The sequence below is a fragment of the Trachemys scripta genome, chromosome 9 (genome assembly GCF_013100865.1).
Source record: "Trachemys scripta elegans isolate TJP31775 chromosome 9, CAS_Tse_1.0, whole genome shotgun sequence".
Classification (NCBI taxonomy): Eukaryota; Metazoa; Chordata; order Testudines; family Emydidae; genus Trachemys; species Trachemys scripta.
Genome location: NC_048306.1, coordinates 81,629,911 through 81,651,565, shown reverse-complemented (window position 1 = coordinate 81,651,565; position 21,655 = coordinate 81,629,911). Strand labels below are relative to the sequence as shown.

General features: G+C 42.3%; 1 protein-coding gene across 1 annotated transcript in view; it reads right to left on the bottom strand.

Annotated features, from left to right (window-relative positions):
• GFM1 (G elongation factor mitochondrial 1) overlaps positions 1–15,112 on the bottom strand; it is a 54,942-nt gene extending 39,830 nt beyond the window's left edge. Inside the window, exons 1-7 of the mRNA XM_034780952.1 lie at positions 14,976–15,112; positions 12,213–12,365; positions 11,437–11,569; positions 9,484–9,688; positions 8,536–8,652; positions 6,628–6,778; positions 3,049–3,203 (exon numbers count right to left, since the gene is read on the bottom strand). Coding sequence (XP_034636843.1) covers positions 3,049–3,203; positions 6,628–6,778; positions 8,536–8,652; positions 9,484–9,688; positions 11,437–11,569; positions 12,213–12,365; positions 14,976–15,050 — 989 coding nt within the window. The 5' untranslated portion in view covers positions 15,051–15,112. The remainder of the gene's footprint in view (positions 1–3,048; positions 3,204–6,627; positions 6,779–8,535; positions 8,653–9,483; positions 9,689–11,436; positions 11,570–12,212; positions 12,366–14,975) is intronic.
• Between the last annotated feature and the right edge of the window lie 6,543 nt (positions 15,113–21,655).

Here is a 21,655-nt window from a genome sequence, read left to right as displayed (position 1 = left end):
AAGACAGTGCAGAACATTTCTCTTTACACTGGAAAAAAAACAAAAGCAAATGTGGCAGAGAGTCTCAGAGCCCGGGTCTACAGACCAGGCTCGCACTACGGTGCTTTGTCCTCACCCACAACTATTTCACATTTGGGGACAATATATACCTTCAAGTCAGCGGCACTGCTATGGGTACCCGCATGGCCCCACAATATGCCAACATTTTTATGGCTGACTTAGAACAACGCTTCCTTAGCTCTCGTCCCCTAACGCCCCTACTCTACTTGCGCTACATTGATGACATCTTCATCATCTGGACCCATGGAAAAGAAGCCCTTGAGGAATTTCACCATGATTTCAATAATTTCCATCCCACCATCAACCTCAGCCTAGATCAATCCACACAAGCGGTCCATTTCCTGGACACTACTGTGCTAATAAGCGATGGTCACATAAATACCACCCTATACCAGAAACCTACTGACCGCTACACTTACCTACATGCCTCCAGCTTCCATCCAGGACACACCACACGATCCATTGTCTACAGCCAAGCTCTAAGATATAACCGCATTTGCTCCAATCCCTCAGATAGAGACAAGCACCTACAAGATCTCTATCAAGCATTCTTAAAACTACAATACCCACCTGCTGAAGTGAAAAAACAGATTGACAGCGCCAGATGAGTACCCAGAAATCACCTCCTACAAGACAGGCCCAACAAAGAAAATAACAGAACACCACTAGCTGTCACCTTCAGCCCCCAACTAAAACCTCTCCAGCGCATCATCAGAGATCTACAACCTATCCTGAAAGATGATCCTTTACTCTCACAGATCTTGGGAGACAGACCTGTCCTCGCTTACAGACAACCCCCCACCTAAAGCAAATACTCACCAGCAACCACACATCACCGAACAAAACCACTGATCCAGGAACCTATCCTTGTAACAAAGCCCGATGCCAACTCTGTCCACATATCTATTCAAGTGACATCATCATAGGACCTAATCACATCAGCCATACCATCAGGGGCTCGTTCACCTGCACATCTACCAATGTGATATATGCCATCATGTGCCAGCAATGCCCCTCTGCCATGTACATTGGCCAAACCGGACAGTCTCTATGCAAAAGAATTAATGGACACAAATCTGACATCAGGAATCAAAATACTCAAAAACCAGTGGGAGAACACTTTAACCTGTCTGGTCATTCAATGTCAGACCTGCGGGTGGCTATCTTAAAACAGAAAAACTTCAAAAACAGACTCCAACGAGAGACTGCTGAGCTGGAATTGATATGCAAACTAGACACAATCAACTCAGGATTGAATAAGGACTGGGAATGGCTGAGCCATTACAAACATTGAATCTATCTCCCCTTGTAAGTATTCTCACACTTCTTATCAAACTGTCGGTACTGGGCTATCTTGATTATCACTTCAAAAGTTTTTTTTCCTCTTACTTAATTGGCCTCTCAGAGTTGGTAAGACAACTCCCACCTGTTTATGCTCTCTGTATGTGTGTATATATATCTCCTCAATATTTATTCCACTCTATAGGCATCCGAAGAATTGGGCTGTAGTCCACGAAAGCTTATGCTCTAATAAATTTGTTAGTCTCTAAGGTGCCACAAGTACTCCTGTTCTTTTTGCGGATACAGACTAATACGGCTCTGAAAACTACGGTGCTAGAAATAGCCATGTAGATGCTCCCACTCAGGCTCTGATAGGATTGGGTAGGTGGGTTGTGGATTTCAGGGCCTGAGCTCCACCTCGAGTGGGAACATCTATACAGCTGTTTTTAGTACAGTAGCACGAATACAAGACCTTGGCTCTAAGACTCACTGCTGTGGGTGTTTTTTTGCAGTGTGGACATGGCCTTTGTGGCCAAGTGTCCTCTCAGCAAGTCACGCTCTTCCTGCACATGCAGCAGAGACGCATACTTGTAAATGTCAACATAGGGAGTATTCATGAGAACAGAACAGAGAGGGAAAGCACATGAGAACCGCAACTACAGCTGGCAGGTCAAAAATTCAACTGATCAGTACCAATAAGGGGACAAGAATGGGTTAGCTTGGCTGTTGCACCATATGCTATTATTCAATTCGGGGGCTCTAACCTCAAACCCTCTGGGTTTGGTCTTGCAATTGTGGAATGGAAGTATTATAAAGAAAACATTCCAACCTGGATGCTAGAAGGGCAGAGAGAACCCTCAGTAGCAACTGCTCACACCAGCTCAGAAGTAACACTGATGGGTCACATAAGAAACTTTATCTAACCTTTCTAACACAGAAGGATGGTCATGATAGGGCAGGGGGTTAAGTAGGGGTGAGGAGTCAACTGAAAAATACTGGTGCTCGGGTGTGGGGGGGTGGTAAACGACATTTACTAGTATAATTTCTAAGTATGAAGGTTTTACATTGTACCTATCACTGCATTATCTGAGCAACTCAAATACAGCAAGAGAAACTCGATCATCCTTCTAAGATTTATTTCTACATGAAGAGATGTCTGAAAATATGCACATATGTACAGGAGATTACTCAAACCACCATTTATACACAAAAGGACATATGTTAGCATTGAAGATTTGGATGGGGTTTTTTTTGTTTGTTTTTAAACTATGAGGGCATATCTATAGTAAGAGAGAACAAACACTTTTTAAATCATGCCCTGACATTTTTAAAAATGGCCTATGTCCTAGTCTAGATACAATCTAAGATGTTAATATCAATTTATCCTTACAAAAAAGACCTGACCAGATCACTAAATATGTCAGTTTTAATATTTAAGAGGAAGTAAAACAATGTTATACTACAAGTGAAAAGAATGTCCCATTGATGGAGGGATTTATCACCTTTTAATGATCATACAAGCCTACTACACCACACTACTATACATGTTTTTTCTTTAAAGTGACTAACGAATTGTATTATTCATGCATTTTGTTAAAATTTCCTGCTCTGTTTTTTTTGACCCTGCTTGAAATCCTGATTCTATAAACACTTTGTACACCCATAAAATAAATCGGTCCTCCCCACCCTCTTCCCTCTGGCACTCACTCCTGGTTGAGAATAGCATAGTTCTGGACTTCAGATGGATTTGGGAGATAGTCTAAGACAGCATCCAGCAGGGGTTGCACTCCTTTGTTCTTCAAAGCACTTCCCACAAGTACAGGCGTAAAGGACTTTTTCAGTGTTGCTCTTCTGATTGCAAGCTAGGAAAACATTTATGAATTACTTCTAATTTTGTAGCAACTCCAATATTATATACATAGAACCAAAAGTAGTCGCCTTTAACACTGTAGCAGTTCAGATTGTCAGCTTTGCTGGGCAGGTATTGTGTCTTTACTTATGCCTTACAAGGTGCCAAACAAATGGTTAACAAGAACAAAAAATGATAATCATTCATAAAGGGACAGGGTTGGACTGGAAGCATTGTTATAGCATTAATGATGTATGTAGCACTGTGGTCTCCAACCTTTTTACGCCCAAGATCACTTTTTGAATTTAAGTGCAACCCAGGATCACCACCACTGAAGGCCATTTTGGGCTCCATTTTGAAAATTTAGACCTGAAGTTTAGGCTTGAGGTTCAAGATCTCTTAAATGAAGGGCTGGAATCAATTGCACTAAGGTCAGGCCTAAGCATGAGGCATTACAGATACACATGGCTCCTCCATGTAATCAGGATTTTAATTTATTTTATAAAATATCCTAAAACTCAAACTACTTGCAAGAAAGGATTGTTGGTGCCTACATTAAATAATTTTACTTGTCTTTTCCACTAGCACAAACTCTTAACCATCCACCTTGCTTTTATTTTTAAGCTCTCTTGATTGAAAGAATATTTTGAAATAGCAAGATGGCTCATAAGGAGGATACTGGAAAAAAACTTGCAGATCTTGAATTGGAAGAAAAAAAATCTTGCTGGATGCTTTGTTCTTTTTTTCTTTAATATTTGAAGATATACCAAAATTCATGCACAAAAATGAGATTCCATTGTCATCTTTTCTGCTTACCTAGTCATCGAGCGTGTGTGTTTTGGAAACCTATTTAATTATGTTTATGCCTATTACTCCTATTTTGCCAGCCTAGTGAGACATTGGAAATGTATGGCTCCATTCAATTCTCATCAACAATAATTTTTTAGAGATACAGAAGTAATTTTATTTCTTTTTTTGTGAAAATTATTTTCATTCCATTGAGCAGCTGGGGCACATCAGACAATTTCTTGCAAATAATGTTTTGGCAGCAGAGAACCAGGTATTTGTTTAAGCACTTAATCCTTAATGAACATCATCCACTAAAACTGTGACCTTCAGGATTGATAGCCAACATGTTTTCAAAGAAAAAATATTTTAAACAAGAACTTGATTGCCTGCCACTGAAAAAAATTAGTATAAGTAAACCCGCCTTTGCTCTGTCACAGCTATTAAATAACTAATTAATTTGCTTTCAGGAGGGGGGATAAGAGCAAGGCCACTCTGAATAGGCAAATTTACTTTTGTAACAGACTGCCTTCCCAGACATCCCACTGGGTGCTACCAACAACAAACTCTTAAAATCACTCCTCTCTTACAGCAAATCACAACAGGAACACAGAGTGCACAGATTACTGCAACATTCCCTCCTCTGGCTAGAAGAGCTTTGCAGTTCTCTAAGGCTACTATTAAGGACTGTCTTAGTCACGCAGCAGAGGGGTTGCTTTATGAGTGGGCCAGTTAGTTTTTCTTGCCTTTACATCTCATCAAATAAAGCACAGTGGACCAGATTTTCAAATGTGCAGAGCACCCAGAATTCCCACTAAAGTCGTTGGGAGCAACAGCTGCTCAGCACCTCCAAAAAATCAGGCCTTTTGCCATCATGACACAGGTTTAAGAGCATCTTAAGGTATAAGCTTTCTGAGTGCTCCTGAAGCCAGAGCACATGCTGGACAGCAAATTCATGATTAAAACTCCATGGAGCGAAAAATCAATATTCTTTCAATCCTAATCTGCATTACATACATAAAAGGATCAAACAAATCACTTACTCGAATCAAAAGTTAGGGGCCCAGATCATCCAAATAAAGTTTACAATAGAACCCTCAATGCATCTCTAACTTTGAGTGACTATTGTACCTCCATAATACACCATTAATAGCAGGTACAGGGGGCTGCTTCCTATGATGATGAGTGCAGTATAAGAACATGAATAGAACAGGAAACAATTACAAAATGGCAATCACACATCGACTCCCTTGTTATCAGAGTAAACAGATGCTGACAAAGGCACTTTTAAATCTAAAGCTATGTTTTAAAGTTACGATTTCCATGATCAAGTCTGAGTTAAATTCAGCCTAGCCTAACTGGGTTCAATTAAGTGAAATGGTGCCCACTTATCGGCATGGATTTGGCCACTTTCCTGAGATACCGAAAATACATTCAAACCTGGAACCCTAGTACTCTTGAGGGAATTCTGCACTAAAAAAAATTAAACTCTGCAAAGTTCTGCACATTTTAATTGTCAAAATAACACACAAACAACAGTATAATCACACCATTTTCAATTATTTGCTGACAAGTATTTTGAAATAAATTACCAAAATGATTGAAAATGGTGTGACTATATTATTATTGTGTTTGTGTTATTTTGACAATTAAAATATGAAGAATTTTAAAATATTGTGCACAGAATTTGTAATTTTTTTTGGTGCAGTATATTTAATTTTTTGGTGCAGAATTCCCTCGGGGGTATGTATATATTCTCAGCACTGCTACTAGATCGCTGTGTGACTTTGAGCAAGTCATAATCTCTATGTCTCAATATCAGTAGGGCCATCAACAGTGATAGACTAATGCTTACAGAACCTGGGTGACTAAATAGATGGCTCAAGGATTCGGAAGGGCATAGAGAATATGTTTTTGCTGAACACTAAACCTAGGGTCTGACTCACGTTTGAGCCCAGACCTCCTTTCTGTCCACACACAAATCAGTTTGACAGCAAGGACTCAGGACCTAGGTCCTAGGAACCTGCTAGAAGGTGGGTCAGAGCAGGAGTCCTGCTGTAACTCAGGTCCAAGTCCTGTCATTATGCAGTGTGGAAGCAGGTCACATCAAGAGACCTGAGTCACAAATTTTGTATAGTGCAGTATGGTCACGTTAGCACAGCTGAGACATCTGGGTCCAGGTTTACAATGCAGTGTGGACACTCAAGCACTGGCTTGGAAACACTGACTCCACAAGCCTGAGTCCCACAGACCTGGACTTAGTGTGAAGTGTGGACATACTTACAGAGGAGATTATCAGAGTTATGAAGGGCACATAAAAGTTCAAATCCCCTCCAGACCCCACAACCTTTTGGCGGTGTCAGTACAGTTCTCTGCCCACATTACAAAACCTACCAACACATCTGGCAGCCTTGTTAGCCATCTGAACTGATGTAGGGAGCGAACGTGCCTCTCACCCAAGGGAGGTGGTGCCTCTAGGTAAAAGCACACTTTAAAGGGTAATGGTGGCCCTCCAATATGTAGCACTGTGGCGCACTTTGGGTAATATAAAGAACAATTGTAATGGTATTTAGGCACCTGAATCCCTTAGGAGGCTTTGAAAAATCTCACCGCTAATAAATAATACATGTTCCACAAGAATCATCATTTACCTTTAAATCAGTAACTGTAGGGATCTTCTCTTCCAGAAACAGCTCCCCCAGTTGTTCATCTGAGTTAGCAACACATTCAATCAGTTCCTGTCGTCTTTCTGTAGCCTCTACTCTAAATTCAGCTGGGATTTCATTGTATCTAATGGTCTCACTACAAAGGCATAGACAACATGATCAGTTTTGTGGACAGCCATGTGAGTTGAGCTTTCATCCATGTGGGCACCACAATGGTCATGAAATTTTGAGTCAGTTCAACAGTCTCAGCATCTAGGTGGGTAATAAAGTTACTGAGGTCTATCAATGTTGCATCTCCAACACCACAGCACAGAGGAACTTCAACAGTTCACGTTAGGGCTTTGCAGTGCAGTGGAACAATCTGTGCATCAGCCTCAATTTCACCTTACCACCAAGGGTACGTCTACACTTACCTCCGGGTCCGGTGGCAGGCAATCGATGTTCTGGGATTGATCCCGGAAGTGCTCGCCGTCGACGCCGGTACTCCAGCTCGGCGAGAGGAGTACGCGGCATCGACGGGGGAGCCTCCCTGCAGGTCTGGACCCGCGGTAAGTTCGGACTAAGGTACTTCAAATTCAGCTACGTTATTAACGTAGCTGAATTTGCCTACCTTAGTCCGAAGTGGGGGGTTAGTGTGGACCAGGCCCATGACTCACATACCAAATGGGCACTACTGGTCCTTGTTTTAGAGCAGGAGATCTCCTACTCTTTAGGTTAGATGCAACCTGACTAGAGCTAATCCCAACATTTTCGACTACACGAAATTTTGTCAAAATATCCTGTTTTGTCAAAGCCAAAACATTTCGTAGAGACATATTGGTTTTGACAAAGTTCTCACTGGGAAGGTTGAGCGAGACTCTGCCATGCTCTCTAGCCTGGTGGTTAGGGCACTTGCCTGGGATGTGGTTCAAGTCATTGCTCTGCCTGATGCAGAGTGGTCTGGGATGAAAAGCTCTATTCTGAATCAGGCAGAGCATGGTGCCCCACAACCTAGGCCAGTAGGCTATCCTAACCACTCGGCTACAGACACACACACACTCTTCTTCCCAAATCAAAAAGTTACGGTTTTGGTCTGAAAACTGACATTTCAGCCAACTTCTGTTTTTGTGAAAACATTTGAAAGGTCTTGTTTTGTTTCCAATGGGGAACAAAAATTATTTTCAAAACTTCCCACAAAACGGAATTGTTGTCCTCTGGACAACTGTAATGTCAGACCCCTTTGATACATGCTGCACCAAGTTTCCGGCAGCTACAACTGCACCCTAAACTGGCCCTACTGGCATCTCAACAGGTTTTGAATAAAGATACAAAGTTAGGGGCCCTCATCCCCTATTAAGTTATGGATGGATGGATATTTTATTCACAGCCAACATGAAGTGAGGAATGGGATCCTTGCCTATTACCCTCATGAGAGATAATGGGTGAAATCCAGATGCACTGAAGTCAATGGGAGTCTTGCCGCTGTGTTGAATAGAGACAGGATTTCACTCAACAAGCTTAACCAATGGCCACAAGAATAAAAATCTTGCTCCAGATTTCTGCCATATATGTGATTTAATACTGTGTTGTCTTCCCACCTTGCCCACAACCGCAGAGATTGCAAAGATTTGGGATCCTCAATCGAACTGCATTCCCTATATCCTTAGTAAACAACAGTGCTGTTTTACCTTCTCAGCGACATTCACGTGGCCATCAAAGGGATGCAGCTAACAAATCTGGGCAACCAAACATGGACCTCCCAGGCAAGCCACTAACTACCCCTCTCACTACCAAGAGAGAATTTTTTTTTTAACGTCTTTTTTTTTTGGCAACTTGAACAATTTTCTACTCAGTTTCAGCATTCAGCAAACAGGGAGTAGTCTCAGCAAATAATAAATGCCTTCAACCACTTACCCAAAGTCACCATTGAAGTATATAGCCCTTTGCTCAAGGAGATCAATAAGCCCCCTGAACTTTCCCTCCAGGCCAATGGGAATCTGGATAAAGGCTGCATTGTGATTTAACTTGGATCTGAAAAGTTTAAAAATATAAATTAGTTCTCAGTACAAGACAAGGGAGCATTTTAATTCATGTGTCTTACCTGGGTCCTTCAATAGTGTCCCCGGGACCAATAACCTAGCCTCCCCTCACTCAAATGAAAAGCCTCACAGGCTCATGTCATAGCATGAGAGCCCCAGTGAAATTGAAATGCTGGCAGGACATCAAGGTTTGCTTTCACCCATGTTAGTTTGTTTTCAATAATAATTTTAATCCAGGGGGTTACTTCTCCCTCAAGTGCGTTAGTACTTTGGAGCCAGCTTGTTCTTCTATTACGAATGGAATCTCTGCACACACTTAGAGGATGGAAGAGGATGGGAGGAAAAGATGAGATACAAGGCTAAAGACAACCGCCTGCCCCACCTTTAGGTCCCTACTCCTTCTCCATGGGATACTGGAACAACACACTGCAGCACTATTATTATCCTAGTGCAGAGGTAATCTTCTTATTAAATCTTTATAAATGACTCCATAAACATCTCCATTATCATAATGAGTCCAAATGAGGCACAGACCCAATTCAGTAGCCATGAAACTGGCTTCTTTTTGGTAAATGAAAGTGGCATAACCTAGGCTGACACTGACAGCTATTTTATCAATGGGAGAGTTATTTTGGTACCACCTTATGGTGACGTTAAAGAAGAGTTGTTTCTGTTACCTTGCTACCATATGATGTAACCTGAAGCTATGCATTGTTCTCAGAACACACAAGCTAAACAGGCTCATTAACATCTACTCTGAACATCAAGAAACATCACAAACAGTTTGGAACTGCACTGCAAACAAGCTAAACACATTAGTTACCTTAATTGTTGCACAGCTCTGGTTGGATTTGAGCCCATTCTGTCCAGTTTGTTGATGAATGTTAAACATGGGACATTGTAACGCTTCATTTGTCTGTTCACGGTCATTGTTTGGCACTGGACTCCTCCAACAGCACAGAGCACCAGGACAGCTCCATCAAGAACTCTTAAAGCTCGTTCCACTTCAATTGTGAAGTCCACATGCCCTGAATGAGAAAAACAATTTTCTGTGATGTTTTAAGCTGCAGTAGGGAATTACACTCAATTGGGTTGTTTTCTCTTCTGTATCCACACGAATAAGTCTTTAGCTATACTGAAAGGGACACTGTCAAGTCAAATTTTGGCCAAAAAGGAATTCCACTGGACAGCGTTTTGATTTTATCAGATAGAAATCCCCATACAGTGACTACAACTCAAACACTACAACATTATACTAGTGCAAAAAAGCTAGAAATGGAAACTGATTTGAAACAGACTACTGTATAAACAAAAATGAAACAATCACTGATACCACTGCTGATCATGATTACTAATATTGTCTCACTGTTTTCTTGTGCTCCCCATCTCCCTCTGTATTTGCTGTCTCTTGCCCAACACTTAGATTGTAAGCTGTTGGGGCAGAGGTTGTCTTTTTTTTCTGTGTACAGCACCTAGCACAATGGGGTCCTGGTCCAAGACTAGGGCTCCTAGGTGCTATATTAATACAAATATAATAAGAGTTTATTTTTCATAGACTATGGTGACAGAAGTACAAGATATAAACTGCAGTAAAAAGTGAAACACAGATCTGATATTTACTATGCTTCCAGTTTCAGCAATTCAAGGTGTTATTAGAAGCATAGGTGAGGACATTGTACCTTGCCTATTTACCAGATACTGCTTAGGTACCAACAGTCATCTTCTCTGTCCCAGAAATGTGGTTCATATCTGTTCTGGAGGGATCAATGTTAAAAGTAACAATTTTTTGCCCACTGCTATTCAGCCTTGGTCTCTCTTTTAATACTGCCAACAAAGAAGCTAATTGTCCACATTGTTAAAACCATCACAGTTGTCTACCAGAAACCAGGAACCACAAGTGCATTTCACAGGACACTGAAGAATGGTAAAGACATTAAGCATTTTCAGTCTATACCAAAAGCCCCTAATTCCAATGAGCTTCATGTGGGAGACCCCTGCATGGAGGCTCCTGCCAAGAAGGGGGCCTTGGAGACAAAGTGCTCTGTATCTTAAGCCATTTCAACTGGGATTGAGATAAACATTTGGTCCAGTTGCTCTAATGTTCTCAACCACATTCTACAAGAGATGACTGTCATAAAAAGAATCTAAGTCTGTATGTTTGTCATACTCAACCCTCAAACAAGACTCCAGTAGAGCAGTGAGTTTTCCATGGTTACCCCCAAGTACAGTAGAAACATGCAAAAGTGTCAAATACTTTTTGGAAAAGGCTGCTGGGAACAGAGCTGTAATACCTTTCCGCCTTTATTATGCACTGTTTTGATGGTGCCATTAATGTGCATTTATAGACCAAAAGAAGTCTGTGCCTTGGCCTGAGGAGCTTACAAACTACACTGAAACAAGATGCAAAAAGACTGTGGACAAACCTGCATTCCACAGTTGGTGAGGCAACTAATGATTCCCAAAACAATTAGATACTGAATTTCCTCTGCTCTGTTGATTTCCACACTGGCAAACAGACAGAAACACATACATGGAAGTCTCTGTTCAGTGCAACACTTTGTGTGATCAGCTTAGATAAACAGCTAGATTACTCAAATATCAGAGGGGTAGCTGTGTTAGTCTGGATCTGTAAAAACCAACACAGGACTCTCTGTTGCTTTTAGCTAGATTACTGTTATCAGATTGGAAACTGTGGTGGGGGAGAATCAATGTCTTCTTTGGACACAAGATATTTTGGTTAGGGTAGCACTTACAAAGTTCTCAGAGTTCACATTACCTGGTGTATCTATGATGTTGATGTTGGTGTCCTTCCACATGGTATATGTTGCTGCAGACTGAATTGTGATACCGCGCTGTCGTTCCAGCTCCATAGAATCCATGACAGCCCCAACTCCATCTTTACCTTTTACCTAAAGGCAAAAAGCAAAGCATTTACTGCAAGAAAGTCTCCCAATGGTTTCAATGAGAATTTTGCCTGAATAAGCACTGACTAAGCATCTTTCACACAGGCAACAAAATTCAGCTGAGTTAGTGGCACAAGTCTACAATTCTAACTAGCTTTGCTCTTTCCTTTGCATATCATTCCTGAAGAAGACCTGGTGGTCAAAAAGCCACTGCAAACTATTTCTATTTCACTGTGAATTTAATAAGCCAACATTTCTGGAGCCAGTGAGCACATTCTTTATGCTTTCTATTCCAGTTTGTCACGTTCACCTTTGACTGCATGGAAAAGTTTTCCATTTATGTTGGTGGTGGGTTTGTTGGGGTTTTTTGTTTGGGAGGAAGGGGTTGCTGGGGCATGTATGTGACAGCAATTGTGTGTGACTTAAGGGAGGAGTCAAAGAGCAACATGAGAAAGCTGTCTCTAGGATTCCCCACTTGGCTTGTATTTCAAACAGGATCAATGGGCCTTTAAGCACAACCTTCTCATTCCATTCAGTACTCTTTGTTGTTCAACAATTCTGGACAACTCAATAGCTGAATCATTGCATATAACGTTCAAAATCCCCACGCCACCAAAATGAGTGTCATACCAGTAATTCAGAGACAAACCTCATGCATCTGTGCTATCCTCCCAGTGTAAAAAAGGACTCGTTCTGTTAATGTCGTTTTCCCAGAGTCAATGTGAGCAGAGATTCCAATATTGCGAATCTTCTCATTGGGAATGATTCCTGAAGAACACTGTCTGCAGCCGTTCAAGAGAAACTGAAAAACAAGAGCAGAAGGCAGTTCAGCCCCTTTTGTCCATGTCAGAACAATGGCTCACCATAAGCATGCCTCAAGGAAGGTAACTTGAGACCAATAAAGTGATTCTTTTCTCTGTTTTACTGTGATAGGAAATAAATCAATTAATCTGAGCAGCCTTAAGCATATTCCAGAACCTCCACCCAACTAGGGCAGCAGACAGCCTCCAACTTAAGGCCCAATCAACGCTGCACTTAGCCTGCCACTCCCTCAGGCAAGCAGAGAGAGATGCTGCAATGAGGTTTCAGAGAAACTTGCTCCCTGCACTCTCTTGCTTTCTGGGATACCAGGGAAGATGCTACACACATTCAAAAACAATGTGTGAAGTAGCAGTCTTATTTTTCCCTACATTTACTAGCTATTAATTCACTCAAGCAGCCTCCTAGTTCTCCTGTTGTGAGGAGGGCCATAGTGTGGATTTAAGAGGTCTTTGGACAATGTATGAAAGCCTATGCCTTTATGCCTAACGAGAGCAGCAGAGAGACAGTAGGCCGCAAGGTGACAGGAGAGATCAGGAACATCTGAAAGTGAGCAGACAAGATAGCCATTATTGGTGAGTTCATCCCTAAAAGTGTTGTGTCTGTGAAACTGAGGACTTGGACACTTATAGACTCACGCTGTCTCCCTTCTTTTCTATCCCTTCATTCCACACTCTGTTCTCTAGGTCTACCTACTACTTTCCTTAGTCTTACTTTCCATGCTGTAAGATATTGCCCTCCATTTAGTTTCCTTTTTTCCATTCATCTCCTCTTAATTTCTGGTCAATGACAATGTCCATGGAAGTGCTCCCACCATTATTGGCATCACTATTACAATAATGGTAAGAGGCTTAAATAAAAAAAGTAATCTCTGTGCAGATGAAGTCCCATGCCAGTAACCTGCAGGTGAGAAGCAAAACCCATAGGGAGGGCAGATCAGGGCGAAGGTGAATAAGCATAGAGCAGTTCTGTGCAGAGGCAGGTCAGTAACAAGAGGGGACTAGGAATACAATTAACAGAACTTACAGAGCCCTAAGAAATACGAACCACAACTGCTAGAAAAGCAGCAGCAACATACTGTATCCAAGTGAGACTGGGGGGTACTGAGTTGGTAGAATGCAATTATCAAGGCAATGTTAGGAAGCTTTGTCTGGTGATTAGAGCTGAGGTATAAAAGCCAAAATTCTTTAATTCTGTTTCCAGCTCCATCATTGAGTCTGCATGGCCTTTAAATCAGTCATGTCATACTTTGATGTCTGTAAAACTGAGATAACATTTATCTGCCTCACAAGGATGTATGCAAGGTCTACAGGGACACTTTCAGATCACTTCAGACATAAATTTAAGTTTTGTGAACAAAGACTTAAATATATATATTAAGGGCATTTTTATTTCCAACAAAAGCTTTTATTCTTTGTTTGGATTTAAACATTATCCTGTGGTGTTTGCAACCCAACCACTGCAGGATTGTTCTAGCACTTGAGAGCCACAAAGGGCCACTGACTAAACTATGATGTAATTTGGTCAAGATGCAAAGATTAATCCCATACTCTTGCCAAGAGTCCCACAGGTTTAAGGTTTGTCTATGTTGCACTTTAAAGCTTGGCTTTGACTCAGGTTTGAGCCCTAACCCCCCTTCCATCCAGACACATCAGTCTAACTCAAGTCAGTGATCACTCAGGACCGGAGTCCTAGGTCTCTACGGGGCGGGAAGTGAGTCAGAGCCAGAGTCCCACTGTGATTCAGGTCCAAGCCCTGTCATTTTGCAATGTGGACACATGTCAAACTGCAGGCCTGAGTATGGATACTTTTGCACAGCTGTAAAACCCCAATCTTGTAATTATAAACCCAGGTTTACCGTACAGTGTGAATGCTAAATTGTGGACTTGGAAACCACACAAGCTTAAGTCCCACAAGCTTAAGTCCCACAGACCTGGGTTCACAATGCAGTGTACCCATAACCTAAGTGACCATGAACTTTTATGAGTTGGGCATAGAACTCTGCAGATGCCTGCTGTTTTGACAGGGCGGGGGGGGGGGGGGGGGATGTTCAGCACATCTTTTGGGTGGCATATGAGATGGGTTGCTCCACTTTACACACACTCAAACCCCCTTAGTTCTGCTCTGAGCCTGGGGTCTGCCTGGAAGTCTGCCAGAACTGTGATGCTTCCCCTAGACTCCATGAATCCCCTGCCCATCACCCATCCCATGCCTGGGTGGGGGAGGAGAGAGGGACCCATCCCAGGCTTCCCCCCAAAGATCACGAACCCTGCCAAACACACGTCAGGGAGGCGAGTCCGGGCTTTACACCTAGTGACAGAGGGAGCGTGGTATTCCCTTTGGAGCTGTGCTCCGCTCCGGCTCCGCTCCAAAGCCCTGCCTAGTACCCCCAGCCCGGACAGCCCTCGCCCCGACACGACGGCAACAGCACCTAACGCCACTAACGGCCAACAGCCCCGAGCGGCCGGGGCAGGAACTGGCCCTTTGCCGACACTCCCCGGGCCGGGGGCTACTCTCCCACGCAGAGGGACTCCGGCCCCCGGGCCAGCTTGGCCCCGCGGAAACAAGCGAGGCTGCTCGCCTCGCCCAGTACCTGCTGCCACAACAGCGCCGAGCCCTGACGCCGCCGGGACCCCAGCACCAGCCCGGCTCTGAGCAGCTGCAGCATGGCGCACCGGACCCCCTCAGGCTCTGACCGTCAATGTCCTGCTGCCCGCGCGCTTCCGGCCCGGCTGGGTAACACTTCCGGGGCACGGAGGGGACCAGGCCGGCCACGGACTTGGCTCCTGGCAGCGCCACCTGCAGGGCGGGAGGGGCAGGGGGAGGGGCTCGGCGAGCACAGGGCGCTGCTCGAGCCACCGGGATGAGGGTCTGTGTGGATGGGAGCCAGGCCCTTCCGCTTCGTGTGGCTTCCCTGGGGCGCTTCCCACTGGCGGGGGCAGTCATCAGAATTAATGAATGCCTCGCTCTCTGCTAGCACGCGCCATCAATGGAGTGCGCAGCGCTTTACAAAGAGGTCAGTGTCGCTGGCGTCCTTTTACAGCTAGGGAAACTGAGGCACGGGCGGTGAATTGCCCAGTGGCAGCATAAGGAAAGGTGTCCTCAGGATTGCCAACCCCAAGCATTCGATAAACCTGGCTTAAAAATCACAAGATTTTTTAAATAATAATAAATATATTAATTATTAGTATTAATACAATAATAATAAAGGTTGGATTCTGTGTATTGGCCTCCTGGATTATGAGCCTTAGGGTGCCCGCGAATCACATTTTTTCAAGCTTCGTTTTCCTCAACCATGAAGGTTAGAAAGTTAAAATTTTTAAAAATGAAAGCTGTGATTCCCCTGTAATCACTTGATTCCAGGAGCTGGAGCTTAAAAATTACACCAAATATCTTGCGAGTTGTTGACAGTGTGACCATGGTGAGAAAATTCCCTTCCCTGTCCTACTGTGCTGTCCACCAGCACTTTTCAGGCTAGTGAGGGCTGTGTTTCAGTAGTACTGTAGGTGTATAGTATATTAAGTGTTTTGTATAAAATATATTATTAATACAGTGTCCTTTCTCACCCCCAGACACACTGATTACAATATCTAGATTAATCTGGAAAACAATGTCTTAATTCAAATCTAGGCACAGCAATAATGAGATGGAGTGTTTATACCTGTTATTTATATTACAGTACCCCCTAGAAACCGTATCATGTTGGGCCCCTTTGTGATATAAGTGGGATGGGTACAAAAATTAGTTAGATAAATAGGACTTTTCTGGAATGTTAAAGACTAGTCAGTGGTGGCCAAGCAGTTCTCAGTAATAGGAAGAATTCAGTCCCAAAAATGAACAGGGTGGAATGGCTTAAAGGCATAAACCAAGTATAAAGACTTAAGACACCCTGGAATCATAAGTTTAAATTGCAGCAAACCCCACTTACTGTCTTTCTAAAGTAGGAAAATATCATACCATTCCATGCACTATAAATGTGTGTGAAAGGGAGGAGGATGGGGCTTGTGTGTCTTTCTGACAAAATCTTAAAAATTAAAGCTGAGTCAGTTCTTTGTTGATAGTAAAGGTCCATTGCACTGATTAAGAAACATGTATACCTGAGGGTACCTCACTGAATTCCCCTCCTGCAATACTGCAGTGCATGTGGGTGCATTTCAGGGGCACTGCTTCGCAGATCATTTGGGATAAATTGTGCTATAAATATGTAATAGAAGACTTGAAAAAAATACACCAAACATCTGCTAGCCAGAGCCTGAAGTTCTAGGGATGGGATGAAGGTGGACACCAGACAGATCCAAGGACAACATCCTGGTAAGAAGCCTGCTGCAGCAAAAGGGCTGGAAGGTTCTGAGATTTTTACTAGGGTGCTGACCCAGAAACTGCTTGTGGCCTTAATATTCCATATGTCACTGACCGGTATATATAGCAATTGTTAAGCTTCCTCCTTGTTCTAACTGCTGAAAGGGAAAAGGAACCTCACTATCTGTTCTTTTCCCAGAGGAGACTCTTCTCTACTGCAGGTGTGGAGGATCCCACCTATTCTTCTGTACACAGAGTTTCCTAGATGTTATAAGGAGGCAGGATGTCTGTCTCTGATGTTCTCTACCCCTCCCCTAACCTCCTGACTGAGGGTAGAAAGGTCTCCAACTACTACTATCTTTCCCAAGAGCATCCTGCCTGCTGTGAGAGGGCAGTCTCCATTATTCTATTTCTCCCCTCCCCTCGCCCCATCTTCTCTGGACTTCTGGCTTTTGTGCAGAGGGAGAGAAGGAGGGCTAGGGAGTGTGGATGGATGGAGGGAAAGATGTCAGCACTGCATACCTTTTCTTTTAGTAACTCCAAGGGCTGCCTCTGCAGCTGCTCTGAACTTGCCATACAGGAGGAGGATGTTGGACAGAGAGGTGCTCTGTAAGTGTGGGGCCTATTTCTGCTCCTCCCTCAGATCACATATCTGGGCAGAGATCCTCTGGTCCACATCCACTGGCTTCCTGGACTCCTTCAAGGAGCAGTGGGCGCTGTCCAGGGTTCTCTGCTCAGTGTCCTCTTCTGGATCCCTGATTTTGACCCTGTAACCCTCACTCCTGTTTTCCATTAGTTGTTTCCTGACTTCAGTTGAGACCTGGATTCAGTGGCTCCTCCCCTTAGACTGGGAGAGGGGCCTTTAGATGTGGGCGGGCTTCCGCTCATCCACTCCCCCCCCCCTCCTTCCCCAGAACTCAAGAGGTGCTCAGAACTTTGTCTTGCAGTGGAGGAGTAAAACTGACATATTTGTCAGTTTCACTGCTCCATCTTTATGTGTCACTGCTTACACTGAGCAGCAGCAGAGGCACTAGAGCTGGATAGCAGCAGGAAGAGTCCTGAACTAGTTGACATTCTTATAGCAGTCTTCACAATATATGGATTTATTTTTTTTTAATGAAAGGCTATATTCTGCAGTAATTTATGTCATGCACCCTCCTTCACCAAGCAAAGTTCCCCACTTGCGAATGGTAAATTGATTTTTCAAGCCCCACTGTAAATCATTAAACCATTTTCAAAGAGGGCAGGGGAAAATTAAAAGCTAGGCTGCGCTAAATTCTAATAATTATTTTATCGGGAGACACAATTATGGTGGCTTATTGGCAGCAAGGAGGCAGAAACATTCAGAATATTTGTGCTGTCACTGCTATACAGTTTTTGATTATACTATGTATTGGTGCATAAGCACAACACATGCATTACACTCTGCCACCTATTATAAGCAGTTATCACACCCTGAACACAAATATGTGCCAAAGTGGAAGATTTAAAACTTTAATTTGTTTTTTAATGCTGTGAAATTCTCCTCAGAGTACACTGGATCTGTACTTCAGAGCAGGGCTTAATGATGGCAAGGAGAGCTGTATAAACATTCCTAATGCAGTATGTTGCGCTGGGGCAGGCAGATGTTTGATGCAATAAGACTGAAATTTGAATATCTAGTGACCTAAATTGGTTAAAACATTGTCACAATAGCTATCCTATAAGTACCATCCCTTAATTCACTGCTATTCACCACTGCAAAAGGTTATCATATTTGCACTTTTCCATTTTTTTTTCAGAGTAGTTATCAGCATTACAGCCATCATGGAAGTCTGCCTAAATGGAAGTCTACTTCATATGTAGTTCCTTCCAAACAACCTTAGATCGTTCTAGTAATAACAGCAACTCTACTCACAACTTGAACTTCAGCAAATTGAACAGTCTTTTTCTAAAGGAAGGCAGAAAATGTGTTTGGTTCTTTGGATAGGAATATATATTCTTCAGTTATTTTAGTTCAACTTTTAATTTGTTAGTATGTTTGGAGATCAGAGTTATTAAAAGAATCAACTCTGGCCTCTAGCCAAATAATTCATACATTTGTGTATCCACACCTCTCTGTACTGTACTTCTATGTTTGGCATTCCTAAATTGATTGGTAACTTTAGATACGTACAAAATGTATATGCCATGGCACATACAACACAAAGCTTGCAACGAGTATCCATGTCTGGGAAATTCCTTTCTGATTGAAGCCTTCGTCAGCTGTTCTATCATAAATGTCAATTACATGATTTATTGTCCTTGAAGTTTAACACATGCTTTGCGCGGTGGGTGGGTGGGTGGAGTGGGAGGAAGGGAGGATAGAGGAACTACTGCAGCACTTACTGTTTAAGTGTTCAGGTGCACATTAATGTTCAGCCAGGAAACAAAAATACCTTGATGGAAACTAAATACACCATAAATTTCTGCCCTTATACTCTTGTATCCCCACAAGTCAATAGCGCTGAATAGGCAGAATTAGACTAACTTTTGTACAAATAAATCCATTTTCTTTGTTTATATTACTATTAAGGAAACAGAACTTCAACTACCAAGTGCGCCAACACATTTTGAGAAAAATTTGCACTGAGCAGCTGAGACACACTGTACAAGTCACTTCAACTCTCTGTGCAAATTTCCCCTCCTACTCTTTGTGTCCCTAATTGTAAACTCATCAGGGCAAGGACTGTCTCTTATTATGTGTTTGTGCAATGCTTAACATAATGAGGTTTTTTTTATCTCAATTGATACCTCTAAGTGCTACTGTAATACAAATATTATGAACCTTCATCTAGTCAAACTGGTACATTGCGTGTTAGAATCTGTGATCTAATTTGGTGTCATCTTACTCCTGCAAGAAGTTCTACTGACTCCAAAGGGATTGCTTTTATAAGTAGGGCAGGTGTAATTTGGCCTTCCAATAAGAAGCTTCTTGGCTGATGCTTAAGAGCTTTGCTGACTCAGTGCCTGAGTATTCAGTTGCACAAATACATCTGAGGACTCAAAATCCAATGTGATGTAAATTTAAATTTTACATGCACAAGTCTCACAGATGTCTACCTAGTTGATGCTGTATGCAAATATACATGTAAATTGAATGTTGGGCACCAAAGTTCAGACACCAGACTGAGGCCACTGGGAAAATTAGGCACTAAATATTGAGTTTTAATAACAGAATACTGTAGGGTTGTCACAGGTTCTGGAATCACTACACTGGGAAAATGAATTCATACATATCCCAACCATTGCAGCTTCAACCATAAATCTTTCATCAGGCAGGTGGAAGAACAGGTTCTTTCCCTAGTGAAACTCATTTCCGGTGTGTCATCTTTTACTCTGCCAGGGTAGATTTCACTAGTCAAGGATAGGTATGGGGTGCAGGGGTAACCTCATCTGATGATAACCTCATGTGGAGCATTTTATATCTCAGGTGCATTACCACTCAAAGGAATAGTCTTCAACCATCCTACCTTCAAGAGCACAGAATTATTTAAAAGTAAGCAAAGAATGGGATAGGTGTCAGATTTATAAATTTAAGTAACTACACACAGATCAAGTTTGTTACTCACCAAGGATTTTTTCTTTTTAAAATATCCAACAAGAGTTTCTGGATATGGCTAAATAGTTCAGAATTAAACCCTCCAAAAGACAGAGTCTCACTTTGGGTGAATGCTAGTGTTCAGCTAGTAAACACGTTTTTCTCCTGCCTCACTGCTCCTCTCTATTCCTGCAGCATCACTCCATCTCTAGATTTTTACATTTTAAAATACTGATTTGGTTAGTCACTTGAGGAAAATGTTAAAGAGCAAAAGATTCTAGTGTCTTGGACAAAAGACTTTTTACACAATGAGGCTTTCATTTATACCACATCCTTGAGCAAAGTATTCTTTCAATCCTAGCACTAGTCAGGAAATTCTCACCACCCAGCAGGGTGTTCATGATCAGAGGCATTACTTCCTTTGCTAGTGGGACAAACTGGATTTAGGTGTGGACTTCAATTTATCTTCTGAGGCTTTGAAACTTTGAGATGACATCCTCAAACAGCTTTCACACTGAGTGAAAACATGACCTATGGCACAAGAATTAATAGAAGTTTGTTAGAATATGTAATTTTATTCTAGAACCTCTCTGCACATGACAATGTCAACTGAATTAGAGTTTCTGACACTTTCAGTGTCTGTCCCCTAAGAACATTTAAAAAACGAAAAATAGTACAGGGAATCACCCTCAAGAAAATTTGTGGAAGAGTTGGCACTTTTACTGGTATATTTTAAATACACACAAAGGTATCTGCTAGTTTTCTTTTTTTAAGAGTCCTCATGAAAGTTGCTAAATTGAACTGCAGTAACATGTAGAGCACAATACAATGTGTTTGAATAATGACCTACGAGCAAGGGGTCCCAGCAACAAGGAAGGACTAGCTTGGAAAGGAGGAGGGCTGATGGCAGCCCTCCCAAAAGTTTGAAACTTTAGGAAACAATGTTCTCGACTTTACAGTTCATTGCCAGATATTTCCCAAATGAACTAATGAAGTTGCAATCTAATTAAAACCACACTCCTCCTATCTTGTTCCTGCATGGCTAGGACAAGGCAGTAATTCAATGTGCATGTTTATGCAATCCCTGGCCTCTGCTGAGTACTGCATTTGGCACTAATGCAATTGTGATTGGGGAATTGTATAGATAAGGGGATTGTTGATATGAGAATATGGAGCCTGCCTTTCACATAGAGGCTACAAATTCAAGGTCAGTAATGCCCAAATGTTACAACCATTTGAAAGCCGTTCAGTGGTTGCTGCAAAAAGAGTTAATGGTCTCTGTGCTAATGCATAAGCATCAATATTGTAAAAAAAGATTGGAAGAAGCCAACCTGGTGAAGCCAGAAAGAAAAATACAAAACAAAACCCAGCCAGGTGAGAAACTAAGCTGAATACAGGAGATGTTTCATTTGCCT